General features: G+C 40.7%; 1 protein-coding gene across 1 annotated transcript in view; it reads right to left on the bottom strand.

Annotated features, from left to right (window-relative positions):
- Window positions 1–15,113, bottom strand: part of MTDH (metadherin) — a 57,966-nt gene that overhangs the window by 22,311 nt on the left and 20,542 nt on the right. Inside the window, exons 2-5 of the mRNA XM_061603582.1 lie at window positions 10,538–10,642; window positions 9,032–9,116; window positions 4,676–4,852; window positions 3,747–3,815 (exon numbers count right to left, since the gene is read on the bottom strand). Of these exons, the coding sequence (XP_061459566.1) occupies window positions 3,747–3,815; window positions 4,676–4,852; window positions 9,032–9,116; window positions 10,538–10,642 (436 nt within the window). The remainder of the gene's footprint in view (window positions 1–3,746; window positions 3,816–4,675; window positions 4,853–9,031; window positions 9,117–10,537; window positions 10,643–15,113) is intronic.

Genomic DNA, 15,113 nt, shown 5'->3' with positions numbered 1-15,113 from the left:
TAGCGGGGAGACATGAGGGGGCCCCAATTGCCGTAGTGACGGGCAGAGGGAGGTATGGTGTTATGAGAAGGACGTGCCAGGTAAGGGGAACACGGCCCAGACATGTTGTGGCTGTGCCTTGTTCTGGTCCTTCTCATACCCGCAGGGTTGTTGGTTGTCCTCTCAGCCAGCTCTCAGATCTCCAGCTGCTGCTTTTTAATGCCAGATCGGTTCATAATAAAAAACCCCTCGTCCATTTGATTATGGACGAAGCAGCCGATCTGGCATGCATAACCGAGACCTGGGTGGGCGAACAGGGAGGAGTTAGTCTCTCCCAGATCTGCCCACCGGGGTATTTGGTTCAGCATCATGGTAGATCTGAGGGTCGGGGAGGTGGGGTTGCTGTGGTCTATAAGAGTTCCATCTCACTCACCAAGCACCATGTCCATACAACTACTGGTCTGGAATGTTTGCACCTTGTGTTGGGCCAGAGGGACAGACTAGGAATCCTTTTGGTGTACCGTCCACCTTGCTGCCCAGTGGCTTCCTTAACTGAGTTGACGGAAGTGGTCTCGGAGGTATAGTTGAGATCCCCTAAACTATTAGTACTGGGGGATGTCAACATTCATGCTGAGGCTACTTTGTCTGGGGCGGCTCAGGACTTCATGGACTCCATGACAACCATGGGGCTGTCCCAATATGTTAGTGGCCCAACACATATATCGGGGCATACACTCGACCTTATTTTTGTTACTGGACATGGGGATAGTGATCTGGATGTGGGGAGTTTTACATCTCTCCCTTTGTCATGGACAGATCACTGCTTGCTGAAGTTTAGACTTTCAGTGACCTTTTCCCTCCGCAAGGGTGGGGGACCTATTAAATTGGTCCGCCCCCGGAGACTAATGAATCCTGAAGGTTTTCAAAGGGCTCTGGGGGATTTTCCGGCTGATAGGACCGGCGCTCCTGTTGAAGCCCTGGTTAATCTGTGGAATGCGGAGATGGCCCGGGCTGTCGACACGATCGCTCCTGCACGCCCTCTCCTTTGCAGAGCTCATTCAGCTCCTTGGTATACTCCAGAGTTGAGGGCGATGAAGCAAGATAGGAGGCGGCTTGAGCGGAGATGGAGACGAACTCCTGATGAATGCAACTATACGCTGGTTTGTGCTTTCACCAAGCGGTATATAGGAGCGGTGAGGGCGGCGAAAAAACAATATTTCGCCGCCACTATTAAGGCATCTCTCTCCCGCCCAGCGGAGCTTTTTAGAGTTGTCCGAGGGCTACTCCATCTAGGCCTTCAGGACACTGTAGATACTTCGGTGGCCCGCTGCAATGAGTTTGCTGAGCACTTCCAGCATAAGATCTTACGCATTCGTCGGGACCTAGACTCTCATTTTATAGCAGTTAACCCTAGTGAGGTGTCTGGTGCACAGTCTTATCATGTTTTGTTGGATGAATTTCAGTCGGTTCAGTTCGAGGACGTGGACAAGGTGCTTGGACAGGTACGTGCAACCACTTCGGTACTAGATCCTTGCCCCTCTTGGCTAATAAAAACTGGCAAGGAGGGAACAGTTGACTGGGCCAGGGAAGTGATAAATGCCTCCTTGCGAGAGGGAGTGGTCCCTGGCTGTCTGAAGGAGGCAGCAGTGAGACCACTCCTGAAAAAGCCTTCCCTGGACCCAGAGGATTTCAGCAGCTACAGACCAGTGGCAAATGTTCCATATCTCGGCAAGATCTTGGAACGAGTGGTTGCTGACCAGCTCCAGGCGCTATTGGATGAAACCGATTATCTAGATCTATTTCAATCAGGTTTCAGGCCCGGTTTCGGCACTGAGACGGCCTTGGTCGCCCTGTTTGATGATCTATGTCAGGAGAGAGACAGAGGGAGTGTAACTCTGTTGATTCTCCTTGATCTCTCAGCGGCTTTTGATACCATCGACCATGGTATCCTTCTGGAGAGGCTTGCGGAGTTGGGAGTTGGAGGCACTGCGTGGCAGTGGTTCCGCTCCTACTTGGCGGGCCGTCTCCAGAAGATAGTGCTTGGGGAACATTGCTCGACACCGTGGGTACTCCAATGTGGGGTCCCGCAGGGTTCGGTTTTGTCTCCCATGCTTTTTAACATCTATATGAAGCCGTTGGGTGCGGTCATCAGGAGTTTTGGAGTGCGTTGTCACCAGTACGCTGATGACACGCAGCTCTACTTCTCCTTTTCATCTTCCTCAGGTGAGGCGGTCAATGTGCTGAACCGTTGCCTGGACACGACAATGGACTGGATGAGAACTAACAAACTGAGACTCAATCCTGATAAGACTGAGATGCTGTTGGTGGATGGTTTTTCCAATCAGATGGTGGATACATATCCTGTCCTGGATGGGGTTACACTCCCCCTAAAGGAACAGGTTCGTAGTCTGGGAGTCGTTCTAGACTCTTCCCTGTCACTTGAGGCTCATGTAGCCTCTGTGGCACGGAATGCATTCTACCAACTTCGATTGGTAGCCCAGCTACGTCCCTACCTGAGTAAGGAGGATCTTACATCAGTAGTACATGCTCTGGTAACCTCACGTTTGGATTACTGTAATGCGCTCTACGTAGGGCTACCTCTGAAGACGGTTCGGAAGCTACAGCTGGTGCAAAATGCGGCGGCCAGACGGCTAACAAGAACGAAGCGGTCTGACCATATAACACCTGTTTTGGCCCACTTGCACTGGCTTCCAATACGCTTCCGGGCCAAATTCAAAGTGTTGGTATTAACCTATAAAGCCTTATACGGCGCGGGACCTTGATATCTGTCGGAACGCCTCTCCCGCTATGAACCGGCTCGTACACTACGGTCTGCTACGAAGGCCCTCCTCCGGGTCCCGACTCATAGGGAGGCCCGGAGGGCAGTGACAAGATCAAGGGCCTTCTCAGTGGTGGCCCCCAAACTATGGAATAGTCTCCCCGAGGAGGTTCGCCTGGCGCCGACACTATCATCCTTTCGGCGCCAGGTTAAAACCTTTCTCTACTCCAAGGCATTTTAATTTTTTGTTAATGATTGTAATGTTTGTAATTTGATTTTAGCCTTTGCTGTTTTTAGACTGTGAAATTTGATTTTAGACTGATGTTTTGTATTATATTGTATTTTATTGTATCTATGTTCACCGCCCAGAGAGCTATTGCTAGTCGGGCGGTATATAAGTTTTAAAAATAAATAAATAAATATAAATAAAAAGTGCATGAGTTGTTCAGTTGACAGTTGTAGCCATTATGAGGCGGGGAAAGGAAGTGTGGAAATATGCACTTTTGCCCCAACTATACAAAATAAAACAGTTGTCCAGACACAGCATAGTATCTATATAAAAAATGATTAAATTTAGCCTTCATTAGATCGACAAAACACATTTTCCCCTCTCCACACTAATCCTATTGTGAGAATAAATCACACAGAAAGTGGTACTTAATTCTGGGCAAACATATGGAAGATCAGGCTGAAAGCCTCACATAATAATATTATATTATTAAAAGTGACATTTCAAAATCTTTATTAGATAAACTCATTTGGACAGGCTTGTACTAAGCATTCAGGTTAGTAACTCTAAGAAAAGAATTATTTGCAGCAGGGTTATAAAAATAGAGAAGTTGAAAATATGCAATGTACATTAGGAAAGAACTGTGTAGTAATCCATGCCTAGTATAATTAGGTAAAAGCTCCACAGAAGCCACTGCACAAAATCCTAGATGGTACCACAACTCCAATTAGTTTACTGTACAAAGTAGACAGATCTTACCTTGCTGGAGAGTAACATCACTTTTTCCAGATTTAGAGTTACCAACTTGAACATTCAGAACAGTATCACCTGATTAAGAAGAGATAGATTAATGACTAAATATCCTACTACATAAATAAGTCTATTTTTTATACTGATCGGCAGGCAATCCTATGCCTATCCACTAGAATTCTTAGCATCTCATACTTTCTAGTCATCAAGTTCTGGAATAAGGCTTTATTAAAAAATAGTTTGCTTTGAACCCAGAAAGACAAGTTACCACAAATCAGTATTTATAATCTCAACTGATGCTGAGGGACATTTCAGATGCCATGATATGCATGGTAGCCAGGGTGGAAGGTTGGGGGCAGGCCGGATGATCACTAAGATTATTCTAGTAAGTATCCAAACTGGCATAGATTCTATGTAGGGCTAGATCTGATCACAGGATTTTAGGAACAGGATAACTCTCATCAGCCCTAGAAAACATGAGGAATGGTAAGGGATGACATGAGTTGAAGTCCAGCTATATTAGGAGGGCACCACATTGGCTACTCTGGTTCATTATGTAAACTGCTTTGAGAACTTTATTGAAAAGTGGCACATAAATATTCTAAATTAATAAATAAAGAGAATTGCATCAAACTTGCCATGACCTGTAGAAGAAATATTCCTACAATGGTCAAAAAAGAACCTCATGGAAAGAAGGAAGACCAAAACAGATGTCTGAGGAATATCTCTAGGCTCCTCATATGTCCAGGCCTCATCAGCTATTGAGATTAATGCTCCATGTTTTTGAATCAAAACCTTTTAAAGCATTAATTAAATCAACAGAGAATCATTTCCATTATAAGTATTATTTTTACTAATCTCTTGTTCTTTTTAAGTATTTCTGCTCTGCCCCCAAGACAAGGAGTGAAAAATAGAACTAGAACATGAGTCATATCTACCTTTGCTTTTTCTGGGACCAACTGAAAGGGATGCTGCAGATGTTAGTTGCTCGGTAGATATTGTAACTGAATTTTCCATAGATGGTAGATTTGATTCTGACCCAGCATCAGTCAGTACTTTGTCACGTTTACGCTGCTGCCGTTTCTCTCTGTTACTAATTTTTGTTTCCCAAGCTCCTGAAAGAGGCATAAAAAGCAATTAGTTACAACAGAGGAAGTAATCTAACTCAGTTGTTTTCAAACTGTGTTCCAGGGTATGCTGGGTGGTCCTCAAAAGTTCGTTAGGAGTTCCTCAATGAAGGAGTCAGCAAACAGAAGACAAGCTGCTGTGGAAAAAAAACTTGCCCATCATTAAAAACTTCCCTTGCCAGCCACAGGATGCTGTTGGCAACATTTCAACAAGCCTTTTAAGTAGAGACCTTATCTGTGTTACAATTGCTTTTTAATACTTTTTTTAAAAAAGATGTTTTTAAGGCTTTTTAAAAACAATGTATTTTTAAAGATGTTTTGCTTTAATATGTTTTTAAGGATGTTTTGTTTTAATGTATTTTAATGTCTGTTTTTATGATGTTTTTATGATGTTTTAGACTAGTGTTTTTAGTGCTTTTGTTTGGGAAGAAGGGCGGTATATAAATCTAATAATAAATAAATAATTTAAGCGCATACCCTTAATATTCAGCTTCCATATATATACAGCTTGATGCTCTCTCAAAACATTATTCTTCCTCTTTCAAATGTCTTCATTGCAGGTGCAAGCGCTGCCTGTTCTGAAACCCTGTGAGCTTTTTTTTCTAAATAGCTACTGAGGAAAAATAATCATTCTAATAGGTATGCCCACGCTGCTTTTATTGAATTTCCCCATCTCAAGTGCAGCTATCATCCAAAAAATAAATATGTAAGTAAAATACACCTTCCAAAATGTCCCAAAATTGCTATTTGCTCCTTCCCAACACTGAAGGTACAAGTTCTGTCTATATGATAAACCTAAAATTCAGGTAGCATTCATAACACAACTGCATACCATAATCATACAAATTAGCAGTGTTGCTATTCTGTATGTATATATTGACATGTTAATGCAAAAACTTCCAACATATTAACAGATTAGAAACATGATTCAGTTTTAAGACTTAAAGAATGAACCATGAATTTCTTATGTTTATTTTTAATTTATCATCATTATACAGCCATGAAAGTGGCTGTATACTATAGCCAGCATGGATTTTTCACATTCCGCAATGTTAAATGGAAAATACCCCCGCATGCCATTCTGATGCTTCCCATAAGCTCATTTCAAAGCAAAACCTTACAAAACTTATAGTTCTGAACTCAGAAACGCTTGCTTAACAACCCTGTCAATTTTCATGGCGATACACAAAACAGTCAGAGAGAATTGAGAGTTCAAAGTCTAAAAAGAGAGAGAAAAACCTCTGAGCCCTTTTGGACTTTTTTCTGCCAGAGTTCTCATAATCTGTTGAAAATCATTAAAAATCAGCCATGTTCACAGAGTACCTGTAATCCTAATACTGACTTTGCCCCATACTCTGACCTTCATCTACTGCAGTTTAAAAGTTTAAAAAAATGCCTGGTTGATTTTTAATTAATTTAAGAAATTTTGGCTGGAAGCCTATTATAACGCGGGGCATACTCAGTAAGGACCAACTGTCAGTGCTCTAAAAGCCTCACAGCTACTGGGCTTGGCTAATAAGAGGGCCACACCCACACCAGACTTGATTTCACTTGAGACAGTCATGGCTTCCCTCAAAGAATCTTGGGAAGTGTAGTTTGTGAAGGGTGCTCAGAGGAGACTCCTATTCCCCTGAGAGAATGGTTAACAGTCAGCCACTCTGATTGAAGGTCTGGGAGAGGAACAGAGCGTCTCCTAGCAACTCTCAGCACCCTTCACTAACTACACTTCCCAGGATTCTTTAAGAGAAGCCATGATTGGCTTTGAGCCATGGCTTTGAGAGAAGCCATGATTAATTCTTTTAAATTGTTTTTAAAAGATGTGTTTTTAAATTTGTATATTTGTTTTTAATGTTTTTAGTTATTGTAAACCGCCCAGAGAGCTTCGGCTATGGGGCGGTATACAAATACACTAAATAAATAGATAAATAAATAATAAATAATGATTGTCCAAAGTGTAATAGAGGCCTGGTGTGGATGTGGCCAGGGACAGCTTTGTTTTAAATTTGGGTAGGAGGTAGGGTTGCCAGGTTCAGGTCCTGAGACTGATCCTGTATCTTTAGGAGAAGAGAAAGTCAGCCAAGTGCAGGTGTTCCTGCAACATTGTAATGGGAAAAACCACAAGGTAGAATTCTCCCTTCCCTCTGCACCGCTTTGAAAGATACAGAAGACGTCTTGGTTGCCAGGCCCAGCCTGGTCAGTTTTACCTATCCTAATCATGATTGCATAGGAGTAAATCCAATCCAACTCAATAATCATACAAATGATCAGACCTGCCTTTCTCCTCCTTCATCTCATTTCTCCCTTCCTCCTCTCCTGCCCTCTTCCTTCTTCCTCCTCCCCTGCCCACTCCAGCCCTCTGTCCCTCCCCCGTCAGTTTTACCTATCCTAAGCATGATTGCACGGGAGTAAATCCCACTGAACTCAATAAACATGCAAATGACTGCTTCTGCCCTTCTTCTCCCCTCTCCCTCCTGCCTGCTCCCATCCCAGTCCTCCCCTCTGCCTTTCCTCCCCCTCCTCCCTTCCCCATCCCCTGTGGTCAGTTTCACCTATCCTAAGCATGACTGCCTGGTGTGTGTGTGCGGCCAGATAGGCGGCCTAGAAATAAAATTTATTATTAATTTATTATTAATTTTATTATTAAATCCCACTTAACTCAATAAGCATGCAAATGATCAATCCATTCTCAGCAAACTTGCGCAGGATCCCATTTCTTACCTCCTGGATTAAAAAGCAAGGAAATTCACTAATAGGCAAAAAACCTTGCGGTTTAAGAACGTACCTATAGCCCACAGATATTTCTATCAAACTTTAAAAAGCAGGGAAATTGGGCAGCTATAGTGAATGCACCAGGGGACCAGGAGACCTGAACTCCTCTCTGAGATATTGTACTGCCCTACAAAGTTGTCAAAATGCAAACACCATTTGGGTTGGTCTTTCACAGTCCAATCCACTTGCTGTGTAGCTTGGAAGAATTTGGTAACATGTGCCTCTGAGCATATGGTGAGTGGTGGCAACACCTGGAATCAGCCCAAATAATAGAAAGAAGATATGTCCTGTGCTGATCTTGTTTTAGCCGGGAGGAAGCAACATTATTAAGACAGTTGATATAGTTGAGATGGTCACTTTAATTAAATATGTCTGATTTACTTTGCAATTTTAGTGAAGTTTCCTATAGGAAATCATTTTCTTTTGCTTTTGTTTCTATGAATATGTGAAGTACAGCAACACTTGGCAAAATTTATACTAAAAAAACTCCAAACATAATTGTGGAATAATGGCACTGACTTCTGCAAAATAGTCTACAGTGGACCTCAGAAGTATCTCAATTTGCACAAGATAAGACAGTGGAAAGTGAAATATATTCTAGCAAAATTCTAGATGTGCTCTATGTTTTTAATTGATCGTGAACACCTTGCCTTAAATAAAGTGGTTTAAACATAGCAGGCTGAAAACATGCATCCTCTTTTTTCCAACAGCTAGAGTCATTGCTGAAGTAGCAACATATTGTGATCAGTCTGATTTTACATCAAACTGCAGTTTCAGATTCAACTGTTAATGCACCCAAAATAGAAATAGAACATAACCTCCAATATAAAACACAAAAGGCTGTCTTCACCATCACATGACAATGACCAATAAAAAGGCTTTGAAATTAATAAAAATACATTTGACACAGATTTCTAGGATGAATAAGGAGGGGGGAAATTTTCTGGTTTAGATTCTCTGTAGAAACATTAGTAACACAGGAAAGAAGCAAAGTAAGAAGAACACCAACAAGCATACAAAAATATAATTCTCCATCTTTGGAGATGGCAGGTGTTGCCACCATTCACCATATACTCAGAGGCACATGTTACCAAATTCTTCCAAGCTACACAGCAAGTGGATTGGACTGTGAAAGACCAACCCAAATGGTGTTTGCATTTTGACAACTTTGTAGGGCAGTACAGTATCTCAGAAAGGAGTTCAGGTCTCCTGCTCCCCTGGTGCATTCACTATAGCTGCCCAATTTCCCTGCTTTTTAAAGTTTGGTAGAAATATCTGTGGGCTATAGGTACATTCTTAAACCGCAAGGTTTTTTGCGTATTAGTGAATCATTAATTACATTTCTATCTCATCCTTGTATGTATGGCTCCTTTGAGAGGCATACATGCTTTTCATTACCTTCATCAACTTCCTTTCCATCAACACGTGACTGGTCCTGAATTGTTTTAGCATCTCCCTTTGGTTTCTTCTTATTCTTCTTTGACTGAAATACAAGACAAATGTTAATTAATGCTATCAAAATAGCTGAAGTTGAATTACAGCATATGACATGCTATGTTTGGTACTAGATGTCATTCTGAAGTAATAATGTAGAAATATAATGCTTCACATTGCAGTATGAATATTTCTTAAGAGGCCTAAAAATGCCCCAAAGCAAAAGTATAGGTTTTAAAAACTTGAGTTTTGCAGAACCCAATAATCATTAATACTTATTACTTAAACAAGATGCATTTTATGAAACATCTTACAAATATGGCTACAGTCCAAAACCTACATACCTAGGAGTAGGCCCCATTCAACTCAGTGCATCTTAATTTTGATTAGACATGTGCAAGATTGTGCTTATTGATAACAATAAGCATACAAATGATGATGGTTGACAGAAAGTCAAATATTAGGCTTTTGTTAGACAAAGCTTACACAAAACAACTAACAGTTCAATACATTTTGGACATTGCTAAGACATTTTAAGAACATAAGAAGAGCCTGCTGGATCAGGCCAGTGGCCCATCTAGTCCAGCATCCTGTTCTCACAGTGGCCAACCAGGTGCCTGGGGGAAGCCCGCAAGCAGGACCTGAGTGCAAGAACACTCCCCCCTTCTGAGGCTTACGGCAACTGGTTTTCAGAAACATACTGCCTCTAACTAGGGTGGCAGAGCACAGCCATCATGGCTAATAACCATTGACAGCCCTGTCCTCCATGAATTTGTCTAATCTTCTTTTAAAGCCATCCAAGCTGGTGGCCATTACTGCATCTTGTGGGAGCAAATTCCATAGTCTAACTATCCACTGAGTAAAGAAGTACTTCCTTTTGTTTGTCCTGCAGTTTACAATCTCTCACAGGGTTTCAATCACATATGTTCTCTGATGTGTTAATATTGGGGTCATTACATGGGAGCCACTTTTAAAAACGTCTCCCCATATAAAAACAAGTATATATAAAATAATTGAGAGCCAGTGTGGCATAGCGGTTAAGGTTTTGGACTACGACCTGGGAGATCAGGTTTCGAATCCCCACACAGCCATGAAGCTCACTGGGTGACCTTGGGCCAGTCACTGCCTCTCAGCCTCATGAAAACCCTATTCATAGGGTAGCCATAAGTCGGAATCGACTTGAAGGCAGTACATTTACATTTTATATATAAAATAAGCAATTAAGGTCTGAATCAGAGGTCCAGAAATGGACCATTTCTCTTTTTAATCCACTGACAGTCCATATCCTACTGTAGAACCAAGAGAAGGGCAAGTGTTTTCCTTTAACGTCAGACCCAGTTGGTAGTAAATGGTGTTTTTGGGTGGTTACCAACACTAACCAAAAACAGTGGAGCCATGGTCTGAAATTTGCTTTAAGCATTTCCCACTAGATTATTATCTGCAATTTTCTGGTATTCACAAAAAACCAACCTTTTCAGCTTTCTTTTCGACATCTGATAGCTGTTTTAGGTTGTCCCTCCGAACTGTCAGCATTATTTCCTCTTCAGAAACTTCATGAGCAGGTTGACCATTAAGCTAGATATATAAGGCAATTGTCACATTAATTTTAGATCGCATGCATACATATTTTATTATTATTATTATTATCATCATCATCATCATCATCATCATCATCATCATTTATACCCTGCCCTTTTTCCAAACTGGAACTCAGCGCGGCTTACAACTAAAAATGGGTACATATAATTTGGACATATAAAAATCTACATTTAAAATAGAATCAAACTCATTACAGCATTAAAACAATTAAACATCACCTAAAAATACCGAAAACCAATTTAAGAATAATGTAATCAAACAGTAAAACAATACAGGATATTTTAAGTATTTCATTGTTATTCACTCTAAATGTTGAATTCTATATAAATTCTATATAAATCAGAAAGTGTACCACAAGTTAAACCATTCTTAAACAGATTTTACCTATACAGAGCACTGCTTAATTAGTTCACTGAGACTTCTAGTATAGAATAGAATCTTAAACCTCTCCCTTAACTGATCTGAACAGTTACTATCAAGCAAATTGTTTAACATGGATTGCTCACTGGCATTATGAGCTCAGTCAAAATTACACAATGGAATTAGAACATGTTTTGGAAAAATTTCATCAAATGCACTGTTACGAATAGAAATATAGAACAAATATAGAAACACAGAAAAGAAGGCTACCACCATTTCCCCTGTCTTATTTGGATTTTTTTGGGGGGGGAGGGGGGAGAGAATTAAAATAAATTGTGTTCACCAATATCTCCAGTAGCTTCAGTGCTGCTCCACCCCCAGTTTAATAAAAATGGAAGCACAGGCCAATTTAGAAATTGGCAGAGAGAAGGCATTGAGAAATTCACAGACTGGATAGTTCATAACCAAATAAAATCTCTGAATCAGGTGCAAGAATACACAAGGGATACAGGACTTTTTCTATTTAAATTATTTCCATAATTAGAAATTTTCTAATAAATTGACTATGAAATCATAGATGTTTGCGACATTTGAATGATTTTGAGAAATGAATACATTTTGAACAGGTCACAGCAGGCCACTGAAGCCTCCTCCAAACCATTCTGGAATCCAGACAGTAATAAGCCCCTCATCACACAAAAACCCTGCCGGATGGTACTGAACAGACACAATGGTGGTGGTGAAATAAGCTCTCTGACATCATCACCGCTACAGAGTAGACTCTAGTCCATTTTCAATCAGACTCATTCTGAATCTTTCTCTACCTGTGCTCGCTACTTCACTGTCTTAAGCTACCTAGTGTACCAGGAAGCAGAACAGCCTCTAGTCAACAGGAGAGGACATCTAGAAGTGATTGTCTCAACCAGTTAAAACGTTTCTTTGTTCCAGAAACCCACCAAGACTTCAACAGATGCACCAGCCAGCAGTAAACTTTCCAAGGACAGAGTACAACATATTCAAGTGATAAATTGCCAATGTAATGTTTAGAACAAAGGTGGAAGAATCTTTTTTCTGTTGAGGGCCACATTCCTTAGGGTGTATTCTGTTTTGGGTGGCTGCATGCTAGAGGTGGGCCAGGACACTACCTTTCTTTGCCACCCTTCTTCTCTTGTCTTCCATATGAAATTTACAGAGTGTTTCCCCCATCTCTCTTCAGATTTCTATTCACAACTTACTGCATGGTGGTGGGCTGATCCTTCTTCCTTCTATGTCTTTTGAGGAAGTCAAAATCCCTGCTCCCTCCACGATGAGTGAGGCTGGGATTCCAGTCACCAAGATGCACCATATACCCTGCCTCTTTGGCAAACCCACTTTTATGGTTCAGGTCTGTCCTAAGCCAGTTGAATAAGGACCTCCATTGCCATCATCAAGAGGAGTAAAGCAGCCAGCAAGCAGCACCAGAGCTTGCATGAGCACATGGAAGCCAAGGGGAATCTATGGCTGACAGAGAGGAAGAGACTGTGGGCAAGATGGGAATGCCCATGAGCCAGCAGTACCCCACCCTACTTTAGAACCCTGAAGAAACTGCTTGAGAAGTGGCATCTGAGAAGTTACAAGAAAAGAAGATACCTCCTACTCTTTACTTCTTCCAGGAGTCTCTGAGAGGAGAGTGCTCTAGGATGAAGAGAAAGGGAAGACATTACTATAGCTCAGTTCTGGTGGTTATCACAAAGGAAGAGGGGATTTTACATGAAAAGATAGCAGTTCGAACAAGTTTATTTATTATTTATGACATTTCTATCCCACCTTTCCTCCAAGGAGCTCAAGGTGGTGTACATGGTTCTCCTCCCTCTCCATTTTATCCTCACAACAACCCTGTGAGGTAGGTTAGGCTGAGGGACTTTGACTGGCCCAAGTCACCACCCATTCATTCTCCAAACTATGGTTTGGAGGTAGAGAATGTGATGCTTGGATCAGGTCTATATATTTTCCTTCAATTTATTGTGTGAAGAATTAGTGTATTTTCTAGATAGACATCTCTACAAAATTAGTGCAAAGGTTCAGAGGGTCTGTTTTATTGTGGGAAATACATGATGTCCTGTTATACTGATCTATGCCTTACAACTTGGATGTGATATATTGCCAAATACATTTGTCAACTGCATAAAATTAGGCTTTCTAATCACTTACTTCTTCAAAACTAATTAAAAGCCTGTGATGTTTCAGTCAGAAATTGATAGGGGAGTGATTTGGGAAGAAAAGCTTCAGACTTTCCCCTTCTCAATGTTCCTCCCACTTCTGCCACTCATTATTCTCCCAATCCAAATAGCTAGGTTCTGATACACTGCATTGCCCCAAAATTAATGCCTGCTGAGTGTTGGTATTAACCTTTAAATCCCTATACGGTCTCGGCCCAGTTTATCTAAAGGAGCGCCTTCAACGCCACCAATTAAGCCGCCCGACAAGATCAGTCACACAGGGCCTTCTCTCAATCCCGCCAACAAAAACAGCTAGATTGGCGGGAACTAGAGAGAGGGCATTCTCAGTGGCGGCCCCCAACCCTTTGGAACTCCCTCCCACAAGATCTACGGCACGCCTCTTCCCTAAATGTATTCCGTAAAGCCTTAAAGACCTGGCTCTTTCAACAGGCCTTTGGGATTTCCGGGGAGGGTTAACTTTTATGACTGAATTGCCTCTTACCCTGTATTAGTATTGTTATCATCGCTGTACTGTTTTATATTGTATTATTATATTTTATATTGTATTATTGTATTTTATCGTATTGTATTTTAACTGCTCACATGTACGTCGCCTAGAGTGGCCACTGGCCAGATAGGCGACACATAAATTAAATTTATTATTATTATTATTATTATTATTATTATTATTATTAGTGTGTCACTGACACATTCAGAGCAATAGTTTACAATAACAAAGCTGGAAACTCACTAGTAAGATATTCTGTTAGTTATTTTCAGTTTTATAATGCACTGATTATTCTGAAGCAAAGATTTACCAATGGGCTCCCTTAAATAGCTTATTTAGAACTTTAAATGAGCACTCTAACGTGCATCATTTGATACGCGCTGGAACAACTGCAGAGTTTATATCCATCTTCTAATAATAGTTTTTCAAAGCAAAAGTTGCATAAGGTTATTGTTAAAATCCTGAGTGATTTTCAACTTTACAGGAACAACAAATAAAAAGGTTCTATAGATTCTTCCAAAATCCCTTGAAAATAAGGAGATTGAAAATAAAGCAGTTTTAGGTATAACATAGAGAATTCTAAATCAGCAGTGTCATAAAATCAAGTTTCTAAATATAACTACAGTAGGTTGTGTTCAAATTACAACATGAGGCTGGAAACAGCCACATTTGCAAAATACTCCCTTCTACAATTACAACCAAACCCTGATTTAAATGATATAAAGAATCTAATCTTTATACTTGGGATGCTGTACTCCCAAGTAGCCTTGACACCATTTCTCACACAGAACACATTGCTTAGTTCATGTTTAGCCGATTCTCTATTTACAAGCTGGTAATGGCAACTGAAACAAAGAACAGTATTGAAAATTATGTAGTCCCTCAGTGAGGGTAGCCAAAGTTATCAAAAAGGAACATGGCACAACAACGAGGCCTTGAAAACTTGTCCTCCCATCCACAAAGTGCTATATAAATGATATATAAAGGGATAAGGAGGGGAGAAAATCAAGAGATCCCATTATAGCAGCCCAACTCTTGCATTGACCACAGCATGAGACAACCACACTATACACTATGGGATTACATTTCCTGCCATTGTCATGTGCCTGTTCTGCAGCATGTTATGCTAAAATACAGGGCTGATTTGAATTAAATCAAATTTATTTAGATCATGATGTAAATCACTTTTCTGAAGGATTCAATTTTAATTATATAAATCAGTTTAAATCACTAGTGAGGAAGATCCTATTTAAGCATCATTTTTAGTAGACGTACATTACTGTTTAATATAACCTTAATATATATTCAGAGATAAAGGTTTCATTAGAAGGTAGGTACACACTCGGCAATTATTCTGAATTGTTTTCAGATAAATTTTCAT

The sequence above is a fragment of the Rhineura floridana genome, chromosome 1 (assembly GCF_030035675.1).
Source record: "Rhineura floridana isolate rRhiFlo1 chromosome 1, rRhiFlo1.hap2, whole genome shotgun sequence".
Classification (NCBI taxonomy): Eukaryota; Metazoa; Chordata; class Lepidosauria; order Squamata; family Rhineuridae; genus Rhineura; species Rhineura floridana.
Note: the sequence above shows the minus strand (reverse complement) of the source record. Positions and strands in the feature narration are given on the sequence as shown.